This window comes from Anastrepha obliqua, chromosome 4 (genome assembly GCF_027943255.1).
Source record: "Anastrepha obliqua isolate idAnaObli1 chromosome 4, idAnaObli1_1.0, whole genome shotgun sequence".
Lineage (NCBI taxonomy): Eukaryota > Metazoa > Arthropoda > Insecta > Diptera > Tephritidae > Anastrepha > Anastrepha obliqua.
In genome coordinates, this window is record NC_072895.1 from 13,989,952 (window position 1) to 14,002,283 (window position 12,332).

General features: G+C 40.2%; 2 protein-coding genes across 3 annotated transcripts in view; both read left to right on the forward strand.

Annotated features, from left to right (window-relative positions):
- The first annotated feature begins 860 nt into the window (after nucleotides 1-860).
- On the forward strand, nucleotides 861-1,346 carry LOC129243420 (ubiquitin-40S ribosomal protein S27a-like). The gene is given in 1 exon segment (XM_054880398.1): nucleotides 861-1,346. A coding segment is annotated over 1 exon segment (477 nt). The 5' UTR covers nucleotides 861-869.
- Nucleotides 1,347-2,114: 768 nt separating this feature from the next.
- The window catches only part of LOC129243592 (ras-related protein Rab-32B), an 86,007-nt gene continuing 75,789 nt past the window's right edge, over nucleotides 2,115-12,332 (forward strand). Inside the window, exons 1-2 of one of the 2 annotated variants that reach the window (XM_054880723.1) lie at nucleotides 2,115-2,505; nucleotides 8,543-9,829. In XM_054880723.1, the coding sequence (XP_054736698.1) occupies nucleotides 9,128-9,829 (702 nt within the window). In that variant the 5' untranslated portion in view covers nucleotides 2,115-2,505; nucleotides 8,543-9,127. The remainder of the gene's footprint in view (nucleotides 2,506-8,542; nucleotides 9,830-12,332) is intronic. The other variant, XM_054880724.1, reaches the window with a different exon arrangement.

The following is a 12,332-nucleotide window of genomic DNA, read 5'->3' on the forward strand; positions in this document are numbered from 1 at the left end:
GTGGTGGTTGTACTCCGATGATGGCATGCAGAGGTCCGAAGTTTAGGAAGGGGGTAAGTGTCTCCCAATGAATGTTGTTTAGTGCTTGTCTGTATACTGTCCGGAGTCTTATATCTGTACGCCTCTATCTGTCGTGTGTACGTGCTATCTGTCGTACCTCTTTCTGCTCTAGTTTCAATATTTCCCCTGCCTCGATGGTTGAAAATACAACGATATAATTTTGCTCATATTTCGGCATGAGAGTTAGCCCTTTGGGGGCAAGTGTCGGCATATAGTCGCCCAAGCCGTTTTACCGTTCCGGGCGCGAGTCGGTATATAGCCACCCAAATTAGTTCGCAGCTGCAAGGCTCGCGACGTCTGTCGTTCTGAGCGATAAGATACGTATAGGTATAGTAAAAGAGTCACGTTATTATTCAAATACATTAGGGGCCATTAGCGATGAAGTCTTATCTTCCTTATAATGTAAACATACGATGTGAGACGGCGGTAGAGTCAGAACGAATTTCAGTTCATCGATTCGGTCTCTCAGTGTCAACGCCAGAGGAACCACTAGGCTTTTTAAATACTTTATATTTTATCCTACGCAGGAAGGCTAAGCGATCCAGTGATGATACGTTAGAACAGTCACTATGTTCTGACGAATATTACTTTGAATCTGATAAGACGGAAGATGGCGGCATTACTTCGTCAAGTGGAAGTAAAATCCGGGCAATGAGGAATCCACTTAGGCATTTCAACATTAGAGAAGATAATAGAAAATTTGCTTAAGAAACAAGAAGTATCGATGTCATCTGAAAACTATATGAGCAGGTGTCGCAGCCTTTCGCATCGTGGCTTTTGCGGATATGGGTTTTTAAAAATACTTAGCCATGCAAATTTTCGCAAAAACCCTAAAGGGTAAGACCATCACGCTTGAGGTCGAGCTTTCTGATACCATTGAGCATGTCAAGGCTAAAATTCAAGATAAAGAAGGAATTCCACCAGATCAACAGCGGTTAATTTTCGCTGGGAAGCAACTGGAAGATGATCGCACATATTCAGAAGGAGTCTACCTTACATTCAGTATGATACTCCGGCTTAGGGGTGGTGCGAAGAAACGCAAGGAGAAGAACTACTCAACCCTAAAGAAGATTAAACATAAGAGGAAGGATGTTAAGTTGGAGGTTTAAAATTATTATAAGGTCGACTAGAACGGACAAATACATCGTCTCCGTCGAGCATGCCCAGGTGAAAACTGTGGGGCTGGTGTTTTTATGGCCGCTCATGAAGATTGGCATTATTGTGGAAAATGCCAATTAACTTTCGTTTTTTTTTTTTCAAAACCAGGTGTCGAATACTCCTTGTAGTAATACGAGTGAGAAATTTTTTTGCACCAATATATCGAAAAAACTATGGAACTTGAAATTTATGAAGCTATGCATTTGAACAGAGCAAAAGTGCTAGGCAGCCCGGTAGACCATTTTACCCTACGTTCCCACGACAGTCGGTTCTACGTAACCGGAACGACCCGGATTTTATACAGTCAAGAACTGTCACTTCAGCAGCATTTCCTGTATATGTATGGGGAATGTTTTTGCTTCTATAACAACAACAACAGCCATTTTATCCTAAGCTTCAGAGATCTGCTGCGAAAATCTGTTAAAGGAAAATGCTTGAGAAAATGTTGCAGGTTAGTCAGTGTTAATAAATTAATTATAAAAAATAAATTTTCCTGTGCATACATACAAACATTTGTATGTACATACATATTTAGATATTATATTTCCAACTGGGCAATACCCAGCGAAACAGCTGCTCTTTGCATTCGGTCGAGGAGGTCGTAAGTGATACTACATGGCGAAGTTACTATTATTATATATTCGTTATCAAGCCCGCTGCTGTTGGCGCTGGCGCAGTACCCAGTCAGCTGAGTTGCTATTACTCTCTCATTGCTACTGTGGTGATGTACAACCGACAGAAGGCCGGTCGCCGCACCGGTCTCTGCTTGCTCTATTGTGCTTGGCGCAATTCGACGTTGGGCACGACCAGGCTGTGTATGTGCATATGTATGTATATATGGCTCCATTTGGGTTGGACATGGACGACGCATTGTCACAGCTCTGTTACGTTGCCGAATTAGTTAGCGAAGTGAGACAACTGCGGCTGGACGTGGGCGCAGCTGTACGATTTTCGGTTGAAATATTTTTGTCAAATTGTTGTTCGTATGTAAATGTCCGGGTTTTGAGGTGTTGCAAACAATATTCGCATTTTTTCTCAGTTTTTATGTTTATTGTATGAAAATGTTTATGATTTAATGTAACACAAAAAAACAGAAAAAGAGTGATAAAAATATGTACATGGAAATCAATTGATTTTATTTGTGTTGGGGTGTTAAATGCAAAATAACTGTTTATGTGCAGTGCCATCGAAGGACAAGCAATAATTGAAGGCGAAGAGACGAGAAACTAACATTAAAAATCAAGCCGGTTAGTGCCAAAAATGCTGTGCATTTATAAACTTGTGTAGGTATGTATGTGTGTATGTAATTGCGTTTGTATGTAACCAAACAAGAAGTGTTCTTGACAGTGTACTTGGGTGCTTAAACGTCAAATGTTATTTGCGAATTGTTTTGTGGGTGAATACTTGAATGTTAAAATGGCGATTGCAAAGGCACCGTGAGCAAATTAATTGCGATTGCTTTTGCTGTTGTTGCCTTTACAGTTGCCCCAGTGGTTAACACTTGTGCACAGCACTTCGTCAATGCCTCTCTGACGGCGACTGAGAGGGTGTTCTACTGTTGTTCTTGTTCTTGTTCGTGTTTTTATCGTTTGTTTTGCTTTAATCTGTTTTTTTTTTTTGTTTTTAATTATTTTTGTTGAAGTATACCGAACCAGTTTCGCATAATTTCCGTTGAGGCAAACAATTTGCACGCTTCTGTTTTTTCTTACTTTTATTTGCAATTATATTTTTTTCTTAGTTACTGCTTCCACCACAAAATCGCGGTGCCTTACATTTGTTTATTTATTATTATATTTTTTTTTAGTTTATTTTTGCTGATACTTTAAGAGCTTTTTCTTATAAAAAACAAAAAAAATAAATAAAATAAAATACAAAAAACACACACACAGTTCCAGTTCATTAAACTCTACGGAAATTGTTTTGCATGTAGAAGCAAAGAATTGACCAAATGTCCGCATACTCAATTAAGTAGATACTATTTATGTTGTTGCGCTGAAGTATTCCCGAAAATTTAAAGTACTTCTGCTCACTTGCATACCTACACACTTATGTACCCTACGATCAGAAAGTAACGGGAATGTTTAAATATTATATAACAAAACAGAGTTAAATTTCAGGCAAGTTTATTTTATCTCCTTCAAAATATGACCCGTCTGAAGCAACACATATGTGCCAACGTTTAACCCAGTCCTGCATGCACCCCTGGTAGGGCGAAGAAGGCATTCTCTTTGATCTCCTCTATCGACTGAAATCTCCTTCCACGAAGTGGTAAGTTTATCTTGAGACACAAAAAGAAGTCGCACGGTGTTTGGTCAGCACAATTTGGGCTCGGTGCGATGGCGCGTTATCATCATGCAAAATCCAAGAATTGTTTGCCCTCTCAAACGCTTCAAAACGGATACTTTATATTCTTTATTGACTGTCTGGCCCGATGGAAGGTATTCATGGTGCACTACGCCTTGGCAATCGAAGAAAACAGTCAACCCGGTACTTTTTCATCATAGGGTATGTGCGTATGTATATATAAATGTATGTACAAAAAGTCAACTACCATCGTCATGGTTTCAAAAGGTTTCCAATTTCAGGGCAAGAAAAAATATACCTTATTTCTTGCTGCATAAATAAATATTTCAACAGCTGTAATAAATTTTGTAGCCTTCATTTATTTTTATTCGACTTTTATCGTTTGAAAGACAGTAAACGATTAAAAATAAATAAATAGTTAACTTCAATTCTTTGTATACGTCAGAAGCTGTTCTCCAAAGATCACAAATTTATGTTTATCTAATAAAGGGCCTTTCAAAAGTAACGTAGTGAAAAATTCATTGTCGGTATTTTTTTATGTCATCTTTGACATTTGGCAAGAAGAAATACCCCATGATCAAAACAAAAACTACCGGAAATGTAATGTTGACTGATTTCTTCGATGGCTAAGGCATAGTGCACCATGAGTACCTTCTATCGGGCCAGACAGTAAATAAAGAATATAAAGTATCCGTTTTGAAGCGTTTGAGAGATGCTGTAAGTTGTAAACGGCCGGAAATGTGGGCAAACAATTCTTGAATTTTGCATGATGATAACGCGCCATAGCACCGAGCTCAAATTGTGCTGACCAAGCACCAAGTAAATACCACCGTGCAAGCACCGTGTTCACCTGATATGGCCCCGTGCGACTTCTTTTTGTAGCCCAAGTTGAAGTTACCACTTCGTGGAAGGAGATTTCAGTCGTCAGAGGAGTTCAAAGAGAAAGCGACGAAGGAGCTAAAGGCCATCCCTTCGAAGGCCTACCAGGGCTGCATGGAGGACTGGGTTAAACGTTGTCACATATGTGTTGCTTCAGACGGGTCATATTTTGAAGGAGATAAAATAAATTTGCCTGAAACTTAACTCTGTTTTGTTATATTTAAACATTCCCGGTAGTTTCTGATCATAGAGTATGTACAATTTTGCACGATAGAACAACGCATTAAATTATTGAAACTTATTCACTTTAAGAACTTATCTTTAAAAACAACTTATCAGAAATTCCTAATTTTTTTGGTGGTAAGACTTGTCCGTAATGAAGGAAATAATGAGTTGACAATTCAAAGTTTGGCTTCAAATTTGGTGAACAAATTTCAAGAAACTGGTTGCGGAGGATAGGAAGAGGACTGGCAGACCAAAAACTGGACATACTGTTGAGAAAATTCCTGCCTGCGCAAAGTGTTACTGAACAACCTTCAACATCGATCTCTGGACGTTCTCAACAATTAGGCATCAATGAATCGCCCGTTTGGGAGATTTTAACAACCTTCAAAGCCAATATACGGACGTTCTCAACAATTAAGCATTCATGAATCGACTTTTTGGCGGATTTTAGCTGAAGACGTGCTCATGACGGACATTTAGCCCTTTAGGGACGGAGCTGCTCGACGGGCGAGCGTAGCGGAGGACAAGGCGTATTGGAGTGGCAGTAAAGAAAATAAATACGTTGAACGATATAAAAACTAAGACTGCTATCACTGCTAATGTTGAAATGCCTGAGAAAATTTCTTATTGCCCAGATTTCACTCCCACTTGACGAAGTAATGCCGTCATCTGCCGTCTTATCAGATTCAAAGGAATATTCGCCAGAACAGTAACTATTTAACGTATCATCTCGAGATCGCTTAGCCTTCGTGCATAGGATAAAATATACATATAAAAAGCCTGCTGGTTCCTCTGGCAGTGACACTGAGAGACTGAATCGAAGAATTGAAATTCGTTCTGACTCTATCGTCGTCTCACATCGTAAGTTTACCCCTAATGTATTTGAATGAAAACGTGACTCTTTTACTATACCTTTGCGTAGAACGACAGACGTCGTGAGCCTTACAGCTACGAACTAATTTGTGCGGCTATATGCAGACACGCATCCGGAACGGTAAAACGGCTTGGGCGGCTATATGCCGACACTCGTCCCCAAAGGGGTAAATTATGCCATTTTGCACATATAATTAAGGCCTCCGTAGTTGAATGGGTTGGTGCGTGACTACCATTTGGGAGTGGGTAGAACTGTGTATGAACATCAAACAATAGAAACAGTTTCAAATCAAACGAAGAAATTGGCAATGGATAAGGCAGAAGGGCAGGGGAGCAGAGGTCGCGGTTGACCAAAAAACGCTTGGAGAATATCGTCGCTGCGCGAACTAGCAGATGTCGACATCTCATGGGACGGAGCAAAAAAAAACAACAGCACAGAACCGTGTACGATGGAAAAGTCTTGTCATAGGGCTCCCGAGAGGAGTGAACAAGAAAAAAAAATGGGGCCATGAAAACGAAGGGAACGTGCAGCAAAGCCAATAAAATTTTTTTTTATTTTTCGTATTTCTCTATAAGTGTACCAGTTGCAAGCAGCCCTAGGTTAGATTAGGTTGAAATGGTTGTTCATTTAGAGGGCACACTTGGACGAAAATCACAAATTCGTACTTTGTGCATTGTAAAGGAAATAAGAAGGAGAAGGAGGTGGTAAGGGGGTATATATATGTATTTGGTGAAGGCGACTAAACGATGTCTGATTTATGGTGGTGTTAGCCGCTTCATACCATACCATCACTAGCCATCAATCCAAATGTAGAGCGTAAGCGAAAATTCTCTCCCAAAGAGAAGAAAAAAAAACAAAAAAGCCAATGAACGGAAAACCGGTAGAAGAAGACATACCAGCTGAGTTTGTTTACATTTGTTTAAAATTTGTGTGTTGCGCAAAAGAATTACCATAAATATTCGCACGTTTTGCCTATAAACTACAAATTTCAAATCGGCACAAGGACTAAAGTGTAAAAACATCTTGTTTTACAAAAAAAAAATTATTGTTTTTGCTTACTAAAAGTTCGATCATATGCCTATAGATCATTAGTTTTCGTAAAATTTCGTTTAACTTTAAAATTTCTCCAGCATACAATTAGTGCCTCTCTTGCATCGAACTCTCCCTTTACTCTCTTAATTTTTGAATAATGGATTATGGTTTTTCATTAACAAAAGTTTACTTGAAAAAAGCAGAAATTTTTGTATTATCGAGCACTACTAATGAATAAAAATAAATAAATAATTGGCACGTACACTTCTGTTTGGTGTTTAGCCGAGCTCCTCCTCCTCCTATTTGTGGTGTGCGCCTTGATGCTGTTCCACAAATAGAGGGACTTACAGTTTCAAGCCGACTCCAACCGACTGATATATTTTATGAGGAGATTTTTCATGGCAGAAATACACTCGGAGGATTGCTATGGCCTGGTGAGGGGCAACCGCTATTAGAAAAAACTTATTATTCATTTTGGTGTTTCAAGGAGATTCGCACCTACGTCTTCCGAATGTTAGTCACGCACCAACCTCATAGCGGCGGCCCCTACTAATGAATCTCCTATCGAGAAAAAAAAAATGCCGACACAGAATGCAGATAAATACGCCAGATTCGTACAAGCCCTGTCTAGAAAGGAGAGCAGAATCGTAGGTATACTGACAGACCACAATTTATTAGCGGCACACGCATACAAGATGGGAATTGCAAACAATGATAGCTGCAGGTTTTGAAATGAACTAGAAGAGAAGGAAACTTTTGAACATCTTTTATGTTCTTGCCCTGCATTAGCTAGAACCCAAATGAAATGTTTAGGAGCTCTACAATATGAGAGGTTAGAATGTCTCTCAGGGTCAGAGCTTCAGAGCTTACTTAGATTCACAAAAGAAGCCTACTACAAGGAAACGCAAGATTCAATATCCATCTAGTACCACTAAGTGGTCCTTATAGGTCTATGTGATGGCTCTCAGCTAGCCAGGTCAACTTAACCTAACCCAAAAAAATGCTCAACAATTAACATTTAATCATTTTTTTTTTTTTGTTTGTTTTTTCCTTGTTCACTCCTCTCGGGAGCATAGGGCCGGGACAAGACTCTTCCATCGTACACGGTTTTGTGCTGTTATTTATACACCGTCCTATGAGCTGTCGGCATCTGCTAGTTCGCGCAGCATCGACCTTCTCCAAGCGCTTTTTGGTCGACCGCGACCTCTGCTCCCTTGCGGGTTCCAGTCCAGTGCCATTTTCGTGATGCTTTCTGATGGTTTTCTCAATTTGAGACCTATCCATCGCCACTTTTTGTGTTTAAATTGCCTAAGGATGGGTACCTCGTTCGTTAATCTTCACAGTGCGTCATTACTGATGGTGTTTGGCCAGAATATTCTGCAGATGATGCGGAGGCATTTGTTGATGAAGGCTTGTACCCTCTGTGTGATTGTGTTAGAGACTAGCCATGTATCGCTTCCGTACAACAAGACGGGCTTCACGCGTGAGCCGAATATGGGTAGTTTAGTGCGACTGGAGATTCTCGAACTCCCCATATGTATGCATTCGCCCGAATGTCACCCTTACTTTGTTTAGCCTGCAGTTGACATCTTCATCTGCTCCATCATATGCCGTGATGATGCAGCCGAGGTAGCAGAAGCTTTCGATGAATTCCACCGGGCATCCGTCAACCAATATCTGCCTTTATTGTAGTTAATTTTCATAGCCTTGGTCTTGGCGATGTTGACCTCCAGTCCGACAGTGCGTGCCAGGGCGACTAGTTTGTCCGCCTTCGCTTGCATGCCAGAGAGTTTGTGAGCGAGGAAGCAGTTGTTATCGGCGAAGTCCAGGTCCTCAAGATATCTGGTGAAACTCATTTAATCATTTACATAACTTAAAAGAGCGTTAGGTTTTTGGCCCAAAGTTGCAATGACTATTAATCAGCTTCATTATTTTTATTCATCGTTAACGCTTTATTTCGTCTTGCTCCACATTATAAATATTTTTCTTTCCTATTTCATTTTATTGCAGAATTCGAAGTAATTTTAAGAAAACGTTCACCGCATCAATAGAAAAAATTAACTGTGAGTTATGTAGCTGTGAGGACAGCCATTTGTGGCGAGTATTGTGATAACCAGCAGCAGAAAGCAGATAACACAGTGCTTTGACCTTGAGAGCCATGAGTGATTGATAAATTCGTTGGCGCATTGCACTGACACAACAAACGAAAAAACACAAAAAAAACAAAAATGATCATTAGTGAACAAATTATTTATTAAAATACGAAATTTATTGACAAATTGTATGAGCTTTGAAAAGCGGAAAACCAGGTGTGTTAATTAAAAACAATATAAATAAAAAGTATGAATATTACTAAAAACAAGAGTGACCATAATAAATATATAAAACAAAGTGTGAATCATTGCGCTACATATTTACGGGTCAGCGCAACGATTATAACAGCCGTCCAAAGAGCACCAACCAAATTTGATCTGTGGTGTGCCTGCGTGCAAATCGCCCAACGTCGCCGTCCACAACAACAAGTTTTAAACGCATAGACTCGGTCTCATTCGCTTAACAATTGCGAACGCATTTACATCCCCATCTTTGTATTGTATGGCCAGCGCGATTATCCGCAGTGTAGCGGTTCATTCACGACCCACAACGTTTGATTTAACCGACTGCATTTGCCTTGAAAATGGTGTGTCGTCTGTAAATTCGTCACCTTATCGACCGACTCGACTACCACCAGTGGCTCCCTATAAACCACCTAGCATAGACGACGAGAGTTTTAATTTTGGTGACTCGAAAACTCAAACACCTCACACACCATTGTGTGCTTGCCTAAATTGTGCTGCAGATTCAACATTGTGTTTCGATAGTTTTCAGAGTGATGTTGTTTCCACATCGACGAGTAATGCAACATTTGATCTAGAAAAGGAGAACATTGTGAATAACAATCAGTTGTCACCGATTGTCGAATATACTTCACTGGATGAAGACGCAGCGGCCTTAGGCAATCTCAGCAAAAAACAATCACCCCTTTTCGGTAGAAAGAATCACAGCACTTCTAAAACTTATATACTGTCACAGTCATTTTCTCTGCGTACCGAAGAGCCAGTCTACACGCAACAAATTTTGATTGAAGAAAAATCGAATAACGGCACTGAGGTGCAGAAACAACCGAAGGATCAACGTAGAATCGATCTTAACGCTGTCGAAGCGATCAACATGAGTTCAACAGCAGAAAATGGCGGAATTGGTAGTCCAACCAACTTCACCGTTGCCAATCGATATAATGGACAAACACGAAATGGGGTAAGTCTGACGCATGCCTATGTATGTACGAGGGTGGTTCAATATGTATCCGTGTTAGAAATGAAAATAACATTTTTTTCAAAATATTTTTGAAGTGAAACTTCTTAGGAGTCGATGGACGAGCGTGAATGGAGAGTTTTCGGCATTTTCGTTCCGCGAGAGAGAAAAAAGATATAACGTAGAGGAAAAGGAGAGAGAGAGCTATACCTTATATATATCTTAGATATACTTTAGGCTATTTTTCCCGAGTTTTTCCTTGTGGTTGCTAATTTCTAGTGAGAAATAACACTGCCTACTTTTTGGCGCTTGTGTGTTGGTGCAAACTTGTAGGAAATACATTTTTGGTGCCTACTGTTTGGGGCGTTTTTTGGCCCCAATTTTTATGGCCTTTTTTTTTGGTGGCGCTTATTTCCGTTTCCTGGCTCGTGCTTCTTGGATTTATAGATATTGCCTTGCGGTAATTTGTGTCGTTGCTGCGGCCCTGTAATCGCTGCGTTTGTGCGCGTGATAAATGCTCGGAGTAGTGCGCGTTGTTGCCACGGTTTGTGTCCGGTGTTTACCTATACCAGTGGACCTTTCTCCGTTTTTTGCAAATTTTGCCTATTTGTATTCTCTGCAAATGATGTGCATTTATTTAGATACATATTCTTTTTCTCTCTATCTCATTCTCTCTCGGATCTCTCCCTCTTTCTTTGTCTGCCTTGAAAGTTTCACTTTTGTTATGTGTACCACGCAACACGCACTTTTTTTTCAAGATAGTCCTGTTTTAGAAAGATACACCCAACGCTCCGGTCATTTTTTAAACCCTCCAAAAAATGGGATTTGTCGAGCTCTCTAAAATACGCCTCTGACTCGGCGATGATTTCCTCGTTTCAACTTAATTTTTTTTCCGCGAGCCTTTTCTTCATTTTGGGGAACAAGAAAAGGTCGCAGAGAGCCAGATCGGGTGAATTCGGGAGTTGCGGCAGCAATTCATAACGCAAGTCATGCAGTTTGGCGGCAACAACTCCGAATGCAAGTGCTGGTGCTTTTTCGTGGTGAAACAGCACCTTCTTTTTCGCCAAATGCGGCCATGTCTCCTTCCATTTTTTTGCGAAATCAGTCCAATAACTCACTGTCAATAGTCCAGTGATCGTTCTTTCTGTTTCTAAAAAATCCATGAGGATGACACCGTTCGCATCCCAAAAAATCGTCGCCATGATCATTCCGGCCGATAGGACTGTTTCCGCCTTCTTTGGAGCAGTTTCACCGGGAGAAATCCAAAGTTTTGATTGTTGCTTAGTTTCTGGTGTGTACTGATGAATCCAGATTTCATCAACGTTGAAAATTCAACGTAAAAATTCCTTCGGATCTTGCTTGAATTGCTCCAAACACTGCTTCGAAGTTAACAGCCGCTCCACCGTCAGCAATGGCGACACCCATCGGACCGACAAATTTTTGATGTCGCGAACTTATGATGTAAAATATTAATTCCGGTATTCATTCCGGTTGACACACCAATGACCTCTGTTACTTTGCGCACTTTCGTTCGTCGATCAGCGAGAATCTTGTCGTGGACTTTTTGCATGATTTCCACGGTAACCACGTCTACCGTCTGCGTCCTGGTCGCTCCTCATCAAAAACGGATGTTCGCCCACGTTTAAATTCGTTGATCCAATATCTAGCGAACGCCGTAGCCGAATGAGTTGGTGCGTGAGTACTATACGGAACTCAAAGAAAAAGTAGGTTCGAATCTCGGTGAAAGATTAAAATAAAGAAAAAGTTTTTCCACTAGCGATCGGCCCACGGCAGGCAATGGCAAACCTCCGATTGTATTTCTGCAATGAAAAAGCTCCTCATAAAAAACAACTGCCGTTCGGAGTCGGCTTAAAACTGTATGTCCTTCGATCTTCGCGAATATCACGAAAGACGTCTTACTCGAATAGCTGCCAGATCCAAACTAACCTATCAATCATTGTGAACTTTGTTTTGCCGTCGTTTGATAGATGGCAACACGCGATGCTAACACCAAATTCCCTAAGGAACGCGCTCTGTCATCAAACACGGGTACTTATTGAGTCGCCCTCGTATGTTCAATACTCGTATTATCATCAAACAAAACACGAGCTGGTGTAATAAAATTTTTCTCAAATTAGTGATAGTATATTTATCGGACTTGGTCTGCATACCGATATGATTTGAAGGGCAAAACGATGCAGTTGCTACTACTTTTTGTGCTGATTGCACCAATTGCAAGTAAGATCGAATGGACTTCTTTTTGAGGCAATGATTTCACATTTTATGGGACACGGAATAACAAACATTAATTTCTAATTGTGTTCACTTAAAATTGTATACATTTTTGGAAACAAAATTCAACAAATTTTCTTTAAAATTGTAAACTTTTTAATCAGAATTTTTAGATAAATTTCGGGTATGCAGTTTATAGCCCATTGAAATGCAAGTTTCAAGTGATTCAAAAATTTTATTGGTTTTTTCCATATAAAAAAAGAAGAACATTCGT